This window comes from Bombina bombina, chromosome 6 (assembly GCF_027579735.1).
Source record: "Bombina bombina isolate aBomBom1 chromosome 6, aBomBom1.pri, whole genome shotgun sequence".
NCBI lineage: Eukaryota > Metazoa > Chordata > Amphibia > Anura > Bombinatoridae > Bombina > Bombina bombina.
The window spans coordinates 902,080,122-902,102,875 of record NC_069504.1 but is presented as its reverse complement, the minus strand read 5'-3'; the positions used below and the strand labels follow the sequence as shown (position 1 = coordinate 902,102,875).

General features: G+C 40.5%; 1 protein-coding gene across 1 annotated transcript in view; it reads left to right on the top strand.

Annotated features, from left to right (window-relative positions):
- Positions 1-22,754, top strand: part of ZWILCH (zwilch kinetochore protein) — a 208,947-nt gene that overhangs the window by 130,483 nt on the left and 55,710 nt on the right. Inside the window, exons 9-11 of the mRNA XM_053718525.1 lie at positions 10,627-10,720; positions 10,816-10,871; positions 22,001-22,106. Coding sequence (XP_053574500.1) covers positions 10,627-10,720; positions 10,816-10,871; positions 22,001-22,106 — 256 coding nt within the window. The remainder of the gene's footprint in view (positions 1-10,626; positions 10,721-10,815; positions 10,872-22,000; positions 22,107-22,754) is intronic.

The window sequence follows — 22,754 nt, the reverse complement described above, 5'->3', positions numbered from 1 at the left end:
ATAGACCATATCCCTATACATAGGAGTGTGTAGACAACTGATTTCCACAGCACCAAAAAATGATAGGAAAATTGTTAAATAAACTTAGCCTTTATTATTCCATTTCAGCACTTGGCACACAGCAGCAAAAAAAGCGACGTTTCGGGCTGTTAACCCTTACTCATGCTTATTCAGAACACCTGTTAGCTGCTCCTTAAATACCATATGACATTAACCCTTAATACACCAAATAACATTGTGTTAACTAAACAACTACAAAATATCGCCACCTAGTGGTCAAAACTCATTATTCCTATAAAAATTGTTAAATACATAGTTAAAAACAATCTGCTGTTAGTAGTTACAATTTCCAGATATATATCTTACACATTCATCATATGATATTATTATCTTTGCTACAGTTTACTTATTTACAGAGAATACAATATTGTGTTGTATTACAAACTGAGAAAAATATCTTTTATTTCAAATTTTTAAATTCAAATTTTTACTCACAAGAATACTGTCATGTCTATTTCTCTATTAATCCCTTTGGGAACTAAAGCATCTAACTTGTGTATCCAGAAGGATTCTTTCCTCTTTAGCTGAGTTTCCCTATTCCCACCCCTTCTATGGGGTTCAACACTATCAATGACTTGCCACCTCAATTGTGAGATATTGTGACCAGCTTCAATAAAGTGACAGGCTACCGGGGCTTTCATGTCCCCACATCTTATATTTGATCTGTGCTGACTGAGGCGATCACGTATTTTTCTAACAGTCTCGCCCAAGTAGATTTTGGAGCATGGACACTTAATAAGATAAATTACATGTGTAGACTCACATGTATAAAATTTGTTGATGTTAAACTTCTTACCTGTTTGGGGGTGTACAAACTCTCTACCCTTTATGACCGAATGGCAACTGGCACAGTTTAAACAAGGATAGGTGCCACATGATTTAGATGATATGTATGTCTGTTTTTTCACCTTGGCCCCAATGTCATTCTTTACCACTAGATCTTTAATATTGGGCACTCTCCTATATGCCATTAGTGGATAGTTTTGAAACTCAGTAATATCTGTATTACAATTTTTTATAATATGCCAATGTTTTTTAAGGTATTGGGCAATTTCAGCACTATAAGGATTGTATTGTGTTACACATACTATTCTATCCTGTTTATTCCTAATTTTGTGCCTATTTTCACTGACACTATTGGCTTTTTGTTTCTCTCTTTCCACTAAGCTAGAAGGATAACCCCTTTGTACAAATCTCTCAGTCATCTCTCTAAGTCTTATCTCTTTCACATGGCTGTCACTTACTATTTTATGAACTCTGAGCATCTGGCTTTTAGGTAGGGAATTTTTCAAAGACTCATGATGGAAGCTATCATATTTAAGTAGGGAATTTCTATCTATACTCTTCCTGTACATGTCAATTTTTAAATTGCCAGTCATGACATCCTTGTGCACTTCAGTATCCAAGAATACAATATTTGTCTCGCTAAAATTAAGTGTAAATTTTAGTCCCTGCACTGCACTATTCAACTGATCTACAAAAGCCAAAAGGGAACCAATGTCACCCCACCACACGCCAAACACGTCATCTATGAAGCGCCACCAGGCTGCCCCATACTTTAAGAATAAAGCATTTTCATAGACAAATTTGTCTTCAAAGCAACTCATGAACATGTTGGCGTATGATGGGGCAACATTGGACCCCATGGCTGTCCCCTTCAACTGCAAGTACCATGTTTCACCAAATAAAAAATAATTGCAATATAATACCACTCTAAGCAGATCTTCAATAAATTTCAATTGTATGTAGCTATATTTATTGGTTTTAGTCATAGTGGTCATAACAGCTCCAATTCCACTTTCATGCTTGATGGATGTGTATAAGCTACAAACATCAAGTGAAAAAAGTATATACTTTGTGTCATTTAGCGGCAAATCTTTACGCTTCAAAATGAAGTCACTAGTATCTTTAATGTAAGAAGTTGCTTTCATAACTTCAGGCTGTAAGATTTTATCAAGATATACCGCTATATGACTAAATACAGATTGTATACCAGCAACTATTGGACGACCAGGTGGTCTATGGGGGTCTTTATGTACCTTTGGTACTGTGTATATAATTGGGTTTTTTGGCCACTCAATGTATAGATATTTAGCCAATTTTTTATCTATAACACCCTTAGTAAGAGCCTTGTCAATTATACCCTTAATTTCTTTTTGTATATTAATGAGTGGGTTACAAGGGAGAAACCAAATATGTATCTTTATCTTTCAATTGATTAGTGAGTTCACTAATGTAGTAGTCCTTGTCTAGGACAACTATGGCTCCTCCCTTATCTGCCCCCCTCACCACTATATCTTTTTTGCATAAAGTAGAAATAGCTCCACTCTGAGCTTTGGTAACATTATGTTTAAACTTCCATGATTTCTTTTTGATCTTACATTCTAAGTGTTTCAAATCATTTTTCACCAATTGCATGTATGTTTCAATGCTATTATTATAACCTGGTGGAGTAAAACTGCTTTTATGATATAGTCCAGTTGCTTTAAGAGTCAGTGTATCTTTGTCCAGATTCTCAATAGCATTAACTGCTTTAGACTTGTTATTAAAAAAGGACTTAAGTCTCAATGTCCTAAAGAATCTGTACAAATCCTTTTCCAACTCAAAAAAATCCACATCTTTAGCTGGGCAAAATGACAAACCCTTATTTAGTAACTGGTACTCATTGTCCGTTAAACTGGAGGTGGAGATGTTAATTATTGATGATTCCTCATTCACTTCTTCTGTTTCTTTGCCCTCCTTGAACGACTGAATTGCCCCTTGCCTCCGTTTGTGTTTCCGGCCTCCTCTGTGCCCTGTTTGGTGTTTGTTTCGTCGCTGGATTCTAAAAAACTTGATCCGGTAGAGCTGTCTGTTCCACTCGAGCTCCTCTGATCATGTCTGGCTTGGCTCTGTGATGTGTAGTTGCGGCCGGTTCTCATTTTCTGTGAGGTATCCCTCCGCCGCCAGGATCGATTCTCACCCCTCCAACGATAGACGTTTCCTTGGGCATAATCCTGTTCATCACGCTGAAACTTCTGTCGTTTGCCATCTTGTAAGTCCTTCTGCAAAGCAGTAATTTTGTCATCTATATCTTTAATTTTTTTGCTGTATTCTTCTGTAGATAGAACTTGTCTGAGCTCCTCCTGTTTCGCTTCCACTATGACCTGTTGTCTGTCAATTTCTTTCTGTAGTGTCTCTACTGTTAGTACAATTAGGTCATAGGAGCATTTGTTCAGTATAGCTTCAAATTTTTGACAATATTCGATGTTATCCTTTAGTAGTGTAGGTCGGGTACTCATGCGTAACCCTCTGGGGATTCTTTTAACTCTATAGTATTCTGCAAGAGTTATGCTGTGCAGTTCCCAAATCATATTTCTCTTTTTCAATTTTTCATATTCTTGACTGGTAACTTCCACTGGTGCATCCTTGAGGAAATCCCTAGATCCTCTCACAAGGGTAGTGATACGAGCAGCATCCATCTCTGTATAAGTAAACATTGAAGTTTTAGTGCTTGTTTCCATATTGTTAATTGTTTAGTTCCTAGTGGTGTTTGCAGGTCTGTCTTGCAGTAAAATATGTCAAACAGTTCCCAAGTGACAGACAGCACACACCTGATGCTCGTGGTAGAGGGCCACTGCACACACCTCTCTGTAATATGTAGACAACTGATTTCCACAGCACCAAAAAATGATAGGAAAATTGTTAAATAAACTTAGCCTTTATTATTCCATTTCAGCACTTGGCACACAGCAGCAAAAAAAGCGACGTTTTGGGCTGTTAACCCTTACTCATGCTTATTCAGAACACCTGTTAGCTGCTCCTTAAATACCATATGACATTAACCCTAAATACACCAAATAACATTGTGTTAACTAAACAACTACAAAATATCGCCACCTAGTGATCAAAACTCATTATTCCTATAAAATTGTTAAATACATAGTTAAAAACAATCTGCTGTTAGTAGTTACAATTTCCAGATATATATCTTCCAGATATATATCTTAACTGCCTATACATAGGAGAGGGGGCAACAGAGAACTCAAATTGAGACAAAAAGAGGTCTGGTGGATTAAGAGATTAAATACGTTACACCCTTATGGTCTGAATAGAGATTATGATTTGTATTTGTTTTTATAGATTTATGTATAGAACTTAGGTGATATATATCTTGGTGCCACTAGAGGTCGCTAATAGAAAGAGAAAATGTTTTTCTGAGATACCTGGATAGGTATGAGTTAATCTAATTAATATTATGAGCTGAAACCTGATTGGCCTTGATACCCTTTTTAAATGTGTTTCAATGTTTTTAACTATACATGATTAAGGACCATGTTATATATATAACACAGCACACATAAAAAGTCTAGCACTCACAAGCTCTCAGCTAAGATTAAAAGCAAGACTGGAAGAGTCAGTTACCGCATTTGGCCAAATGGGACAAGCCCAGGTACCACGTCAAGGTCTCTTCCAAAAACCTGGGTCCCTAATACAGCCACACAAATGCAGCCACGCATACAAATGCAAGCTCTTAATCAAACAAACTGGGAACAAATCGGGGTATAGGGATTTATGTAATCTCTCACATACAGATTTCTTTGCCCTATAGTTCATTCTCACCAGTGACTGCTTTTTCTCTTGTTAAGTGTGTTCAGTCCACGGGTCATCCATTACTTATGGGATATATTCTCCTTCCCAACAGGAAGTTGCAAGAGGATCACCCAAGCAGAGCTGCTATATAGCTCCTCCCCTCACATGTAATATCCAGTCATTCTCTTGCAACTCTCAAAAAAGAAGGAGGTCGCGAGAGGAGTTGGAGTTTTTACTTAATTATTCTTCAATCAAAAGTTTGTTATTTTAAAATGACACCGGAGTGTGCCGTTTTTTGTATCTCAGGCAGTATTTGGAGAAGAATCTGCCTGCGTTTTTCTATGATCTTAGCAGACGTAACTAAGATCCGCTGGCTGTTCTCGACATTCTGAGGAGTAGGGTAACTTCAGAAAGAGGGGAAAAGCATGCGGGGTCCCCCGCAAATGAGGTATGTGCAGTACATTATTTTCTGGGAATGGAATTGACTAAGAAAATACTGCTGTTACCCATATGATGTAAGTACAGCCTTAAATGCAGTAGTAGCGACTGGTATCAGGCTGATAAATGTATGCGCAGTTGAGTTATTTTCTAGGGACTAGAATTTGACTGAGAAAATACTGTTAATACTGAAATAATGTTTAAGCCTTATCTGCAGTGGAAGCGACTGGTAGCAGGCTTAGTGATAACTTTGCATGACATTCAAAATGTTGTTTTTAAAACGTTTACTGGCATGTTATTCGTTTTGTGAGGTACTTTGGTGATAAATCTTTTTGGGCATGATTTTTTTTCCACATGGCTAACGTATTTTCTGCATAGAAACAGTTATATCAGGTCTCCCACTGTTGTAATATGAGTGGGAGGGACCTTGTTTTAGCGCCTTGTTGCGCAGTTAAAGTTCTAGCACAGTCTTCCTGTTTCTTCCTCCTTGATCCAGGACGTCTCTAGAGAGCTCAGGGGTCTTCAAAATTCGTTTTTGAGGGAGGTAATCAGTCACAGCAGATCTGTGACAGTGTGTTTGACTGTGATAAAAGCGTTAAATCTTAATTTGATATCCGTTTTTGGGGTATTGAGGGGTTAATCATCCTTTTGCTAATGGGTGCAATCCTCTGCTAATTAATATTTTTCTCGTTAAGAATTGTTGACTATAACTGAATTAGTTTTCCTTGTTATTCAACTGTATTTTTAAAAGCGCTGCAGCGTTTTTTATATTGCTTGTAAACTTATTGAAAGTGATTTCCAAGCTTGCTAGCTTCATTGCTAGTCTGTTTAAACATGTCTGATACAGAGGAATCTGCTTGTTCATTATGTTCAAAAGCCGATGTGGAGCCCAATAGAAATATGTGTACCAATTGTATTGATATTACTTAGAATAAAAGTCAATCTGTACCGATAAAGAAATTATCACCAGACAACGAGGGGGAAGTTATGCCGTCTAACTCTCCTCACGTGTCAGTACCTGTGTTTCCTGCTCGGGAGGTGCGTAAGATTGAGGCGCCAAGTACATCAAGGCCCTTACAAATCACTTTACATGATATGGCTAATGTTATGAAAGAAGTATTATACAATATGCCCGAATTAAGAGGCAAGCGCGATAGTTCTGGGTTAAGGACAGAGCGCGCTGATGACACGAGAGTCATGTCTGATACTGCGTCACAATTTGCAGAACATGAGGACGGTGAGCTTCATTCTGTCGGTGACGGTTCTGATCCGGGGAGACCGGATTCAGAAATTTTAAATTTAAGCTTGAGAACCTCCGCGTGTTACTAGGGGAGGTGTTAGCGGCTCTGAATGATTGCGACACGGTGGCAATCCCAGAGAAATGATGTAGGTTGGATAGATACTATGCGGTACCGGTGTGTACTGACGTTTTTCCTATACCAAAAAGGCTTACAGAAATTATTAGTAAGGAGTGGGATAGACCCGGTGTGCCCTTTTCCCCTCCTCCGATATTTAGAAAAATGTTCCCTATAGACGCCACCACACGAGACTTATGGCAGACGGTCCCTAAGGTGGAGGGAGCAGTTTCTACTTTAGCCAAGCGTACCACTATCCCGGTGGAGGATAGCTGTGCTTTCTCAGATCCAATGGATAAAAAATTAGAGGGTTACCTTAAGAAAATGTTTGTTCAACAAGGTTTTATATTGCAGCCTCTTGCATGCATTGCGCCTGTCACTGCTGCAGCGGCATTCTGGTTTGAGTCTCTGGAAGAGGCGATTCGCACAGCACCATTGGATGAGACTTAGAGCAAAGTTAGAACACTTAAACTGGCTAATGCGTTTGTTTCGGATGCCGTAGTGCATTTAACCAAACTTACGGCTAAAAATTCCGGATTCACCATACAGGCGCGCAGGGCGCTATGGCTTAAATCCTGGTCAGCAGATGTAACTTCTAAGTCTAAACTACTTAACATTCCTTTCAAAGGGCAGACCTTATTCGGGCCCGGCTTGAAGGAAATTATTGCTGACATTACGGGAGGTAAGGGCCACACCCTTCCTCAGGACATGGGCCAAATCAAAGGCCAAACAGTCTAATTTTCGTGCCTTTCGTAACTTCAAGGCAGGAGCAGCATCAACTTCCTCCGCTCCAAAACAGGAAGGAACTACTGCTCGTTACAGACAGGGTTGGAAAGGCAACCAGTCATGGAACAAGGGCAAGCAGGCCACAAAGCCTACTTCCGCCCCTAAGACAGCATGAAGACAGGGCCCCCTCTCCGGAGACGGATCTAGTGGGGGGCAGACTTTCTCTCATCGCCCAGGCCTGGGCAAGAGATGTACAGGATCCCTGGACGTTGGAGATTATATCTCAGGGATACCTTCTGGATTTCAAAACTTCTCCTCCACAAGGGAGGTTTCATCTGTCAAGGTTATCAACAAACCTAGTAAAGAAAGAGGCATTTCTACAATGTGTACAAGACCTCTTAGTGATGGGAGTGATCCACCCAGTTCCGCGAACGGAACGAGGACAAGGGTTTTACTCAAATCTATTTGTGGTTCCCAAAAAAGAGGGAACCTTCAGACCAATCTTAGACTTAAAAATCTTAAACAAATTCCTAAGGGTTCCATCGTTCAAGATGGAAACCATTCGGACCATCCTGCCCATGATCCAAGAGGGTCAATATATGACCACAGTAGACTTAAAGGATGCCTACCTAAGATTTGCCTTTCTAGACAGGCATTACCAGTTTGTAGCTCTTCCCTTCGGGTTAGCTACGGCCCCGAGAATTTTTACAAAGGTTCTGGGCTCACTTCTGGCGGTGCTAAGACCACGAGGCATAGCGATGGCTCCGTACCTAGACGACATTCTGATTCAAGCGTCAAGTTTTCAAAATGCAAAGTCTCATACAGAGATAGTTCTAGCATTTCTGAGGTCGCATGGGTGGAAAGTGAACGTGGAAAAGAGTTCTCTGTTACCGCTCACAAGGGTTCCTTTTCTAGGGACTCTTATAGATTCTGTAGAGATGAAGATTTACCTGACTGAGTCCAGGTTATCAAAGATTCTCAATGCTTGCCGTGCCCTTCACTCCATTCCAAGCCCATCAGTAGCTCAGTGTATGGAAGTAATCGGCTTGATGGTCGCGGCAATGGACATAGTGCCATTTGCGCGCCTGCATCTCAGACCGCTGCAACTATGCATGCTAAGTCAGTGGAACGGGGATTACTCAGATCTGTCCCCTTTGCTAAATCTGGACCAGGAGACCAGAGATTCTCTTCTCTGGTGGTTGTCACGGGTTCATCTGTCCGAAGGAATGACCTTTCGCAGACCAGATTGGACGATTGTAACAACAGATGCCAGCCTTCTAGGCTGGGGAGCAGTCTGGAACTCCCTGAAGGCTCCCGGATCGTGGACTCAGGAGGAGAAACTCCTACCAATCAACATTCTAGAATTAAGAGCAATATTCAATGCTCTTCTAGCTTGGCCTCAGTTAGCAACACTGAGGTTCATCAGGTTTCAGTCGGACAACATCACGACTGTGGCTTACATCAATCATCAAGGGGGAACCAGGAGTTCCCTAGCGATGTTGGAAGTCTCGAAGATAATTCGCTGGGCAGAGTCACACTCTTGCCACCTGTCAGCGATCTACATCCCAGGTGTTTTGAACTGGGAAGCGGATTTTCTAAGTCGGCAGACTTTTCATCCGGGGGAGTGGGAACTACACCCGGAGGTATTTGCTCAACTGATTCGTTGTTGGGGCAAACCGGATCTGGATCTTATGGCATCTCGCCAGAACGCCAAGCTTCCTCGTTACGGATCCAGGTCCAGGGACCCAGGAGCGGTGCTGGTAGATGCACTTGCAGCCCCTTGGGTTTTCAACATAGCTTATGTGTTTCCACCTTTTCCGTTTGTTACCTCAACTGCTTGCCAGGATCAAACAGGAGAGAGCATCAGTGACCTGGTATGCAGACCTAGTGGACATGTCGTCCTGTCCACCATGGTCTCTACCTCTGAGGCAGGACCTTCTAATTCAGGGTCCTTTCAACCACCCAAACCTAATTTCTCTGAGGCTGACTGCTTGGAGATTGAACGCTTGATTCTATCAAAGCGTGGGTTTTCGGATTCGGTTATTGATACATTGATACAGGCTCGGAAACCTGTTACCAGAAAAATTTACCATAAGATATGGCGTAAATATTTATATTGGTGTGAATCCAAGAGTTACTCATGGAGTAAGGTTAGGATTCCTAGGATATTGGCTTTTCTACAAGAGGGTTTAGAAAAGGGCTTATCCGCTAGTTCACTAAAGGGACAGATTTCTGCTCTGTCTATTCTTTTACACAAGCGTCTGGCAGGGAATCCAGACGTCCAGGCTTTTTTTCAGGCTTTGGCTAGGATTAAGCCTGTGTTTAAGGCTGTTGCTCCTCCGTGGAGCTTAAACTTGGTACTTAAAGTTCTTCAGGGTGTTCCGTTTGAACCCCTTCATTCCATTGATATTAAGCTTTTATCTTGGAAAGTTCTGTTTTTGATGGCTATTTCCTCGGCTCGAAGAGTCTCTGAGTTATCTGCCTTACATTGTGATTCTCCTTATCTGATCTTTCATTCAGACAAGGTAGTCCTGCGTACTAAACCTGGGTTTTTGCCTAAGGTTGTTTCTAACAGGAATATCAATCAAGAGATTGTTGTTCCATCATTGTGTCCTAATCCTTCTTCAAAGAAGGAACGTCTTTTGCATAATCTAGACGTGGTCCGTGCCCTGAAGTTCTACTTACAGGCAACTAAAGATTTTCGACAAACTTCTTCCCTGTTTGTCGTTTACTCTGGACAGAGGAGAGGTCAAAAGGCTTCGGCTACCTCTCTCTCTTTTTGGCTTCGTAGCATAATACGTTTAGCCTATGAGACTGCTGGACAGCAGCCTCCTGAAAGAATTACAGCTCATTCCACTAGAGCTGTGGCTTCCACTTGGGCCTTTAAAAATGAGGCCTCTGTTGAACAGATTTGCAAGGCTGCAACTTGGTCTTCACTTCATACTTTTTCCAAATTTTCCAAATTTGACACTTTTGCTTCTTCGGAGGCTGTTTTTGGGAGAAAGGTTCTACAGGCAGTGGTTCCTTCTGTTTAATGTTCCTGCCTTGTCCCTCCCTTCATCCGTGTACTTTAGCTTTGGTATTGGTATCCCATAAGTAATGGATGACCCGTGGACTGAACACACTTAACAAGAGAAAACATAATTTATGCTTACCTGATAAATTTATTTCTCTTGTAGTGTGTTCAGTCCACGGCCCGCCCTGTCTTTTTGAGGCAGGTTCTAAATTCTAAATTATAACTCCAGTCACCACTGCACCCTATAGTTTCTCCTTTCTCGTCTTGTTTCGGTCGAATGACTGGATATGACATGTGAGGGGAGGAGCTATATAGCAGCTCTGCTTGGGTGATCCTCTTGCAACTTCCTGTTTGGAAGGAGAATATATCCCATAAGTAATGGATGACCCGTGGACTGAACACACTACAAGAGAAATAAATTTATCAGGTAAGCATAAATTATGTTTTTTCTTCTGGCAGGTTTTGGCAGAAAGCTTAAAAACAGGGGTGACAGAATGGCCAGAGCCAACTGAAACTAGGTCAGCCGTGGAGCTTGTACAGGAACTGTTGAAAGGTATTTTATAAATCCCAGTATTAGTTTTGCTTTCTAGTTTAATTTGCTTAGAAATATTTCTTTATCATGAGTTTAATATTTTCTTTTTTTGACAGAACTAAAGAATAAGCTGGATGGGCTTAATAGTTCAGTAGTTAAAAAAGAAAATGAGGTGAGTATACTTGCAATAAAATATATTGGTATTATTATTTACTTAAAAATTGATTCATCTACTGTATAAATAAATATTTGCAATCTGCACTTCAAAATTTGATAGGGTTAACAGGTTGGTTTAATAAATATAAATGCTTCCTCCATAACTGTGTCTCGCTTAAAAAAAACTGTGCTTGTGGGTACAGAATATAAAAAAGGAAACCCAAATAAAAATTGATAGACTTGTGTATTAAAAAAAGAAACTGGAGCTGAAGGAATTTGCTGCATGCTGAGGTCTGTTGCTTGTTTATGGTTGTGGAGTTACTCCTGAAGGGTATTTATACAGCTGTAAAATGATTTCCAGCTCGTGTATAATGTATGTTTGAGTCTTACCACACACATAATTTATGTAGGCACTTAATTTCTCGGAGGCATTTTTTTTAATGTTGTTTCTAAATAGGAGACTCGCCACTCCAAGGAAGCTTAAAACCTGAGGCCCGCTGGCCTCAGGTTGGAAGCTTCCTTGGAGTGGTGAGTTCGGGCACAGTGAGAACTGTTCACTCGAGTCTCTGTTTGCCTTGATCCAGTAAAAAAATCATCATATATATATGTGATTACCCAGTACTTGAATTTTTAATTGGGGAGTTCTCTTTCATTGTTCAACTTTTAACTTAAACTGTTTGTGTGTGTATATATACATATAACAGGGATACAAATTTCCACTAGCCATTGGTGAGTGGACATTTAATGATGGCTAGTGAAAGTTAGTGAATGTTGAGTCTGAAGTCTGGTGGCATGTTGTAAGTATCAAAGTTGGCACATTGTTTATGCAGAATGTACATTCCTATTGCAGCTATGACAAACATACAATTTGGGCTATATGCTACAACTATTATCTAAAGCGATATTATATATCCATGAAAGTGCAAGGATTTGTTATTCCTCTAGTGCAATAGGGACCACATTAGTGATTAGACTGTTACTTCTGATAGGATAAACAGGACAGAGAGAGAGAGAAAGAGATTGTAGAGAAAAAGTGAAAGTGGAGAAAAAGGTAGAGTTAAGACAGAATGGAGAAAATAAGAGTGAAGAGATGAGAGTGGGGAAAGAGAATCCATAGAGAAGATATGGCCTGAAATAGAAGGGGGAGGTTATACAGAGATTGAAGAGAGGAGGGAGTCGAGAAAGATCATTAAGAGTGAGCAGGGAGATATGATAATTATTAAAAAATAAATAAATCTCCAGGTCTGCTTTGACCTTCCATGACTCAACACTCTCTGCATTCTCACAGTTCAACAACTTCTTTTTCTATTTGGCTGTTGTCCTCCCCCAGAAGCTCTAGATTTATGCCTCTAACTGCTATGAACGTATTGTTGTTTATTTTATTTACTGTATGTAGCAATATCTAATTTATTTTATAAAATAAAAACAATATTACAAAATGTTTCACAATGGCTAAACATATGCAAAGAGGGGTTGAAGTAGTGGGTGTGGGTGGGATTAGAAGTGGCTAGTAACATTTTGTCCTGGCTAGTAGCTTAGGACTTGAAATTTTGAGCCCTGTGTGTGTGTGTGTGTGTGTGTGTGTGTGTATGTATGTATATATATATATGTGTGTATATATATATGTATATGTGTATATATATATATATATATGTGTATATATATATATATATATATATATATATATATATATATATATATATATATATATATATATATATATATACACACACTGTATATGCGCTATAAGTTTGTTTTATCACCTGTCAGCCTATTAATTATTGTATACTAAACTTCTGATGTGCAGGAGCAAAAATTATTCTCCCAATGGGACCTTTTCTACCGCAATTGAAGTGGAAGAAATTCTTGTGTATGGGTGATTCCAAGAGTATTGTTATTGTTAGAGTGTAAATAAATTGATCTGTTGCTAAATATAGACAGACTCAAAAGCAGTGTCTCACAAAGTTGGGGGTACTGTTCCATGGTGGTTGGTAGCATTACACATAAAAAAAGACATGATAGAAGGGAGTGCTGTGATCACCACAGGGGAGCCTTAGTATGAAGTTGGGGATATGGATGCTAGTGGGCCCCTCCAAACCTGATGATCATACATAATCTTTTGAACTGTAGCATAGATGCGTAAAGTAAGCAACTTTCTTGCTTTGTATTTGAAGTTTAATGGCCCTTTAAAGCCTTTTGTTATGATAGTTCAGGTTTATCAATAACTTCAATTATCTGTCACTGCAATAGGTTGCAGCCACTTGCACAAAATACTCACATTCTTTGTTTTAGCTCTACATTATCATGTACTGCACAGTTTGTAGTTACTGTGTAGTAGCATGAACCACAGCAAAGGCATGTTGTGATTTTCTGTATAGCTTTGCACACAGTCATCTGTCTGGTTTTCTAGGCTTCTGTCTGTTGACATTGAAAATAACTTGTGTGGGGTGCACTAAGTAACACTTTGTAACTAGAATAAATACACTTTTCTTTCTAATGACACGGTGAGTCCACGGATCATCATCAATTACTGTTGGGAATATCACTCCTGGCCAGCAGGAGGAGGGAAAGAGCACCACAGTAAATCTGTTAAGTATCACTTCCCTTCCTACAAACCCCAGTCATTCTCTTTGCCTGCGGTGCAAGGAGGAGGTGAAGTTACATTCTAAGGGGTTCAAGGGGAAAGCGATGGAGTTAGGAAAGGTTAGTGTTGGTTGTATGCATCCCTGAATAGTAGAGTCTTTAAGGAGTGCTTGAAGCTGTTAAAACTAGGGGAGAGTCTTGTGGAGTGAGGCAGGATGGGGGCCAGTCTGGAGAAGTCCTGTAAACGGGAATGTGAGGAAGTAACAAGAGAGGAGGAGAGTAGGAGATCGTAAGCAGAGCGAAGGGGACGGGAGGGAGAGTATCTGGAGACAAGGTCTGAAATGTAGTGGGGAGCAATGCAGTTGAGGGCTTTATATGTCAGTGTGAGGATTTGGTGTTTAATCCTCTAGGCAAGAGGAAGTCAGTGAAGGGATTGGCAGAGAGGTGCAACAGATGAAGAGCGATGTGTAACAAAGATGAGCCTGGCAGAGGCATTCATTATGGATTGTAAAGGAGCTAGGCGGCAGCTAGGTAGACCAGATAGGACGGAGTTGCAGTAGTTGAGACGGGAAAGGATGAGAGAGTGGATTAAAATCTTAGTTGTGTCTTGTGTAAGGAAATGTCTAATTTTAGAGATGTTTTTAAGGTGGAAGCGGCAGGCTTTAGCCAAGGACTGAATGTGAGGAGGGAAGAAAAGGTCTGAGTCAAGCGTGACCCCAAGACATCGGGCATGCGGGGTAGGGGTAATAATGGAATTATCAACAGTTATAGAAAATTGGGGGGTGGAGATTTTGGAAGAAGGTGGAAAAATTACTTCAGTTTTGGAGAAATTTAGCTTAAGGTAGTAAGAGGACGTCCAAGATGAGATTTGAGAAAGACAGTGACACGGTTAGTAAGGAAGGAGGTAGGTCTGGTGCAGAGAGGTAGATTTGGGTGTCATCGGCATACAAATGATATTGAAACCCGTGGTACTTTATTAAGGAACCTAATGATGACGTATAGATTGAAAAGTGAAGGGGACCGAGGACAGAGCCTTGAGGTACCCCAACAGAAAGTGGTAATGGGGCAGAGGATCCTCCGGAGAAGGCTACACTAAAGGTACGGTTAGATAGATAGGAAGAGAACCACAAGAGAGCTGTGTCGCAGATGCCGAAGTATTGGAGGGTTTGGAGCAAAAGAGGATGGTTAACAGTGTCAAAGGCTGCAGACAGATCAAGGAGGATAAGCAGAGAGAAGTGGCCTTTGGATTTTGCTGTAAATAGGTCATTGGTGACCTTTACAATTGCTGTCTTTGTGGAGTGATGGGGACGAAATCCAGATTGCAGTGGGTCAAGAAGAGAGTATAGTGTAAGGAAATGGGATAGACGTGCATATACTAGCTTTTTAAGGAACTTTGAGGCAAGAGGGAGTAAGGAAATAGGATGGTAGTTGGATGGGGAGGTTGGATCAAGGTAAGGTTTTTTTTTGAGTATGCTTACTCGGATCTTTCTTTATCCACAGGTCCATATGAGGGATGGCACCCTCTCAAACCAGGTGAGCTGTCCTTCTGCCCGACAGATTGCATTCAGGTAAGTGCCTAAAATATTTTTCTTTTTATATTAAAGAGAAGCCCTATCACAACAGTTTTTACTGTATGGGACGTTTATAAGTGTATTACCCTATGAAGGGGTAATTACTTTGGCAGAATTGAGGTCACTGTAGACGATGGGGAGATTTTAGAAAAAATTTATTGGTGGCTCGGTCTGGGTTCCAGGTTAATATCCCGGTCAAGGACCTAGGTATAAGTATGATACAGACGGTATGTTTACGATGCCATGCGCTGTTTTAAAGACTTTCTTTTCTTGTTAGTCTTAATGGCTGCCGGGACTGATTAAGAAAGGCGGCAGTTTATTTTGTGCGCGCTTTCCGGACTCACTTCCTGGGAGCTCCAGAGTGCTGACGCAGTGTGTATCGGCTGCGCTGTGAGGTCGAAAGGCACCCAGCCGACGGATATTCTCAGTTCCGGTGGTAGAACTGGATTGTTATCTGAATTGAGTACTAGTATCGTTCCAGGCTGCAGGACAGGTAGGCACCTCTGCAAGTTGCTTAGGTGTAGAGGGTTGCCTGGGGGTTATAACAGGATCACTGCTCTGTATTCTAGTTTTGCTAAAACATTTAAAGGAACAGTATCATTCTGTTAGAAAAAAATTGTGAGGTAATATAATTAAAACATTTTTTTGACTCTCTTAAGTTTCTTGCTGGTAAAGATGGACCAGGAGACTTTGCAAAATATTACATGTAGCTTATGTTTTGACGCACAGGTGGATTCATCAGTACCTTTTTGTTCTGCATGTATTGATAGAACTTTGTGTTATAGGGACAGACTTTTTGATCATGAGCCATCATTAGCTAAGGTAGATGCTGTTCATGTGCCTGCTGTTTCAGATATGCCGCAGCTTTCTCCTCAAGCGTCCCAATCGTTTTCATCTACACATGCAGTGCCCTGCGTTTCCTCTCACGTGCCGGTAGGAGTTTCTTTGCAAGACATGGCTACCCAAATATCCTCTGCGGTATCTGAGGCCCTGTCTGCTTTTCCCTTGCTGCAGGGAAAGCGCAAAAGGAAATTTAAAGAATCAGTGAGTAAGGTTTCTGATCCAGTTGTGGCTACTCAGGGTGCTTCCTCTCAGAAGTCTGAGGAGGAAGACACTTCGGTAGCGTCTGAGGGTGAGATCTCAGACAGTATATGTGGCTGTCGTAGTGAACCCTAGGAAGTCTAGTAAGCTGAACAAGTACTTTGATGTTCCCTTCGCGGTGGAGGTATTCCGTGTACCAGACCGTGCTACAGAGATTATTGCACGGGAGTGGGAGAGACCTGGAATTCCCTTTTCTCCATCTCCAATTTTCAAAAAAATGTTTCTAAACGTGGACTCCATTAAGGAGTCGTGGCAAACGGTCCCTAAGGTGGAAGGGGCGATCTCCACTTTGGCTAAGAGGACCTCTATTCCCATAGAGGATAGCTGTTCTTTTAAGGATCCAATAGATAAGAAGTTGAAGGCATTGCTAAAGAAAATGTATGTTCACCAGGGTCTCCAATGGCAGCCTGCGGTGTGTATTGCCACTGTCACCAGTGCGGCAGCCTACTGGTTTGATGCCTTGTCTGATTCTATTCAGACAGATACTCCTACTTAAATTAGCCAAGTCTTTTATTACGGATGCTTCCTTACAAGTCATTAAGTTGGGAGCAAAAATGTCTGGTTTTGCGGTTCTAGCTCGCAGAGCCTTATGGTTGAAGTCCAAGCTCTTAGCGATCCCCTACATGGGTAAGACCATGTTTGGGCCTGGCTTGGCTGAAATAATTTCAGATATCACAGGAGGAAAGGGATCATTTCTTCCTCAGGATAAAAAGAATAAGCAGAAAGACGTCAGAGTAATTTTTTGCTCCTTTTGCAACTTTAGAGGTAAACCCTCCCCTCCCTCCTCCAAGCAAGAACAATCCAAGTCTTCCTGGAAGCCTAGTCAGTCTTGGAACAAAGGGAAGCAGTCTAAGAAACCCGCAACTAACTCCAAATCAGCATGAAGGTTCAGCCCCCGATCCAGGAGCGGATCCAATTGGGGCAGACTTTCTCAATTCGCTCAAGCCTGGATAATAGATGTCCCGTATCTCTGGGCGGTGGACATCGTATCCCAGGGGTACAAACTAAAGTTCAAGACTTTTCCTCCCAGAGGCAGGTTATTCCTCTCAAGATTATCTGTAGACCAGATAAAAAGAGAGGCGTTCTTACATTGTGTCCAGGATCTTTCCGCCCTGGGAGTAATAGTTCCAACACAGGAGCAGGGTCTGGGATTCTTCTCCAATCTGTTCGTGGTTAACACAAAAAAAAAGGGGACCTTCAGACCAATTTTAGACCTGAAATGTCTAAAAAAGTTCCTCAGAGTACCGTCCTTCAAGATGGAAACTCTACGTTACATTCTTCCCTTGGTCCAAGAGGGTCAGTTCATGACGACCATAGACCTGAAGGATGCGTACCTTCATGTTCCCATTCACAAGGATCATCGCAAGTTTCTGATATTCGCTTTTCTAAACAAGCACTTTCAGTTTGTGGCTCTTCCATTCAGCCTTGCCACAACTCCCAGAACTTTCTCAAAGGTTCTGGGGGCTCTGTTGGCAGTTATCCGGTCTCAGGGCATTGCAGTGGCGCCCTATCTGGACGACATTCTGGTTGAGGCGCATTCTTTTCAACAAGCAAACTCATACGGAAACCTTGTTTTCTTTTCTTTGCTCCCACGGATGGAAGGTAAATCTGGGAAAAAGTTCTTTGGTTCCTGCTACAAGGGTAGTGTTCTTAGGGACCATAATAGATTCCCTATCGATGAAGATATTTCTGACAGAAGTCAGAAAAGCCAATATTTTTGAATCTTGCTTTTCTGACTTAATAATAGATTCTCTATCGATGAAGATATTTCTGACAGAAGTCAGAAAAGCCAAGATTTTTGAATCTTGCCTTGCCCTTCAGTCCCCTCCTCGGCCATCAGTGGCTCAGTGCATGGAGGTATTTGGTCTGATGGGGGCTTCCATGGACATCATCCCATTTGCTCTGTTCCATCTCGGGGCTCTGCAGTTATGCATGCTAAGTCAATGGAATGGGGACTATGCGAATCTGTCTCCTCGAATAGATCTGGATCAGGCAACAAGAGACTCTCTTCCATGGTGGTTGTCTCAGGAACACCTCTCCCAGGGAACCTGCTTCCACAGACCTACCTGGGTGATTGTGACCACGGATGCCAGCCTACTGGGCTTGGTTTGCAGTCTGGGGTTTGTTGAAGGCTCAGGATCTATGGACTCAGGAGGAGGCGGTTCTCCCCATAAAAATCCTAGAGCTGACAACAATCTTCAATGCTCTACTGGCCTGGCCTCAGCTAGCTTTAGCCCGGTTTATCAGGTTCCAGTCAGACAACATAACATCAGTGGCTTACATCAACCACCAGGGAGGAACTCTGAGTTCCTTGGCCATGTCAGAGGTGACCAAAATTATTCAGTGGGCGGAGACCCACAACTGCTGTTTGTCTGGGATCTACATTCCAGGAGTGGACATTTGGAAGCGGATTTTCTGACCAGGCAGACTTTTCATCCCGGGGAGTAGATCTTAAGGCATCTTGGCAGAATGCCAAGCTCCCGAGGTATGGTTTGAGGTCAAGGAATCCACAGGATGTCCTGATAGATGCTCTGGTGGTTTCTTGTAATTTCATTCTAGCATACCTGTTTCCTCCGTTCGCTCTCCTTCCACGAATCATTGCTCGAATCAAGCCGTAGAGGGCGTTGGTGATTCTCATAGCACTGGCATGGCCTCATAGGATCTTGTATGCAGACCTAGTGGAAATGTCATCTCTTCCACCTTGGAGACTAACTCTGAGGAAGGACCTTCTACTTCAGGGTCCCTTCCTTCATCCAAATCTCGTTTCTCTGAAGCTGACTGCTTGGAGATTGAACGCTTAATCTTATCTAAGCGTGGGTTTTCCATGTCGGTCATTGAGACATTGATCCAGGCTCGCAAGCCTTTGACTAGGATGATTTACCATAAGGTATGGCGTAAATATCTGTATGGATGTGAATCCAGAGGCTATTCTTGGAATAGAGTCAGGATTCCTAGGATTTTGTCCTTTCTCCAGGAGGGTCTGGAGAAGGGTTTGTCTGCTAGTACTCTGAAGGGTCAGATCTCTGCGTGGTCTATTTTGTTGCACAGGCGTCTGGTGGATATGCCAGACGTGCAGTCCTTTTGTCAGGCCTTGGTCAGAATTAGGCCTGTGTTTAAACCTGTTACTCCTCCATGGAGTCTTAACCTTGTTCTTAAAGTTTTTCCGTTTGAGCCTATGTATTCTTTAGATATTAAGAGGTTATCTTGGAAGGTTTTATTTCTTGTTGCTATTTCTTCTGCCCGGAGAGTCTCAGGACTCTCGGCACTGCAATGTGATTTTCCTTATCTTATCTTTCATTCTGATAAGGTTGTTCTTTGTACTAAGTAAGGTTTCCTTCCTAAGTTTGTTTCGGACAGGAATATTAATAAGGAAATAGTTGTTCCACAACCTGGATGTTGTGCGTGCTCTGAAGTTCTATCAACAGGCGACTAGGGACTTTCGTCAGTTTTTTGCCTTGTTTGTTTGTTTCTCTGGGAAACGCATTGGCCAGAAAGCTACCACTACTTCTCTTTCTTTTTGGCTGAAGAGTATTATTCGTTTGGCCTATGAGACTGCTGGACAGCAACCTCCTGAGATAATCACAGCTTATTCCACGAGGGCTGTTTCTTCTTCCTGGGCTTTCAAAAAATGATGCTTCTGTGGAACAGATTTGCAAGGCTGCAACTTGGTCTTTGCATACTTTTTCAAAATTTTATAAATTTGATACTTTTGCTTCGGCTGACGCTTATTTTGGGAGAAAGGTTCTGCAAGCGGTGTGGTGCCTTCTGTTTAGGATACCTGTCTTGTCCCTCCCTTATCATCTGTGTCCTCTGGCTTGGGTATTGATTCCCAACAGTAATTGATGATGATCCGTGGACTCTCCGTGTCATTAGAAAGAGAACAAAATGTATATTTACCTGATAAATTTCTTTCTTTCTTTCTTGACAGGGTGAGTCCACGGCCCTCCCTGTTTTTCAGACAGCCTATTAAAGAATGTAAAAAGCCAGTGGTCCCATCAGATGCCATTTTCTAGTCACAATTTTTACCTTTTGAATATAGGAAATATGAAAGTTAATGTGTGTGATAAGACCCTTTCTATCCCATATTCTGCTACTGCAAGTGTCCAAGCACTATTCCTGCTGCCATAACACTTTCAAAATAGGCTCTAAATCATGGTAGTGATTTCCTTGGGTGATAATTTTCTTAAGACTGTGTACCATAGCAACACCTAAGACCAATTGTTTAAAAGGCAATTGTCTGTTTTTTCAAATGTTGTGTGTCTTGGGCATTTAAAGGAAATACACAATTTTAAAAAATACACGTTTTAAATACATTCACACTTATAGTAGGCAATCAAAAAGGCCTAGAGACCCCTTTCTAAAAAAGGCCATATGCCCCTCTTTAAAATAAAGCCCCTATATGCGTTTTAATCGCTAGGTAATCACTATGTTATAAATCTGCTTTTATTTTAATACAGGTGTACCGCAGAGATAGTGTGACTTTGGTGCCAGGCCACCGCAATGAAGCTATTATAGCAATAAAGTGATTCACTAATTGTTTTGTTTCCCAGTGCATATAAAAGTTATATTTACACTATACTGTAGTCTATTAAGTATGCAATACTGTCTAAAAAGTACATTAAGTACATACATAATTAAAAATTACTTTATATGGGGAGTGTCCGAACCGCGTTACTGAACAGTCGCATTTCCAGGAGCTTCGGTCGATTAGCCCTAAATCTGCCGATTATAGGCACCATCCCACAGATACCCTACAAAACTATTCTTTGTTATTTTCTCTTTTGCAGAGAGGTCTATTAGATTAATGGATCAGCAGTGATAACTTATTTACTAATTGACCAGTTGAAGCTCATTTTCTATTCTTTATAGCTCAATGACCCTCTCATATTTTCTTTTCTTTTTACAATCAACTCAACACTAAGGTCTTTGAATACCTTTGGCTCTATAATACCCCTATATTTAGCCATTTTTATCTTATTAGAGGTTCAAGAGTCAACCAGCTAATGTTTAAGGTTTTAAAAAAAAAAAAAAAAAAGTGGACTGTTTAATTTGCTATCAGATTTTGTACCAATGTTAAACTTCATACCTGTATACATTACCTTTTATGTAAGTCCTTAATAAAAATTGAATAAATAAAAACAAAAAACAAAAAAAAACAACAACTTTATTGCTTAAACATGCTAACCATCATCCTTGCCTTCAGTGAGTCATATTGTGTTGTTGTTGCTGGTGGAGTGTGTGTGTGTATGTATATATGTATATATATATATATATATATATATATATATATATATATATATATATATATATATATATATATATATATATATATATATATATAAAATTTGTGTGTATATATGTTGTAAAAATGGCGCTGATAGACGTGGTCTGCAGGGTTGCCACAAACCTTTTGTCATTTAAAAAAAAAAAAAAACAATATTTGCGAAGTGCAATAAAATGATGTATGCCTGTATATATTTTCTAATGAGGGTGTGTCTATGAACTTATAATAGGCTATCAAAAGGCCTATAGGCCCCCCAAGAACTATAGAACTATACCCTAAGGCCCTTATTTATGAGTATAATCTATTCTTCTTTTGAGTTTAGCATTTAGACAAAACACACTCTTGTTTTTTAATCACATTTTGATGAAGGGTTCTTCCAGATCATTTTTGTGTTATGAAACATAGTTTGATTAAGCATTATGCCATTAAGAAATATATATAGTTAATGTTACTTTCCATCTTCAAGCATATTTGTGTAATGTCTTGTTAAATAAAAAGTGGCTATTCATTGTTGGTGGAATGTAACTGGTTTTGCATGTATAATCTGTAAAATAAAGTGTAGTCTTTACCTTTAATGTTTTAACATCTCATCATTTTGCCCAGCAGAAAGTAAAAAGTGACAGTGCAGCGGTTGACAGTTCTATTCAGTCCTTTGTGACTGAACGTGGCGATCTGGACTTTGCAGAAATGTTGTGGTGCAAGATGAAATCAAGTAAGTATCGCTGAAAATACTTTTGCATGTCAGCAAAGCTTTAACCTGGGTAGCTTGACAACAAATGTTCTAAAGCGGACAGATATGTTAAGTTTGCATTAGAAAAGGAAGTATAAAATATTTTGCTATAAAAATGCAGTTAGGTCCCAAACCCATTTTTAAGGCTCTATTATTATTTTTTAAGAGAAATAACTTATTGTCATCTACATAGGCTTATTATCTTTGACATTTATATTGTCACGGTACAGGAGTTATTAAATGTTTTTAATGTGATCACAGTGAAATGAAGCTTGTCAAGACTTGTGATTTGTGTATTCATGTTGTTCCCTCAACCAATATTCACATTGTGATAAGATTTTTTTTAAAATAGTGTTCATTGGTGTGGCCTCTGAAGCTTTAAGGCTCTACTTTTTTAAAGTGATATGAAGCCCAAAAAAATATTTACCAAATTTGCTTCATTCCCCTGGTATTCTTTGTTGAAGAGATACCTAGGTAGGTGTATAAAGTACTACATGGAAGGAAACAGTGCTGTCATCTACTGCTCTTGCAAATTAATAAAATTCTTGCAAAATTGCTGCCATATAGTGTTTTAGACATGTGTACACTCCTGAGCTTACGTCCCTGCTGGTCAACAAAAGATACCAAGAG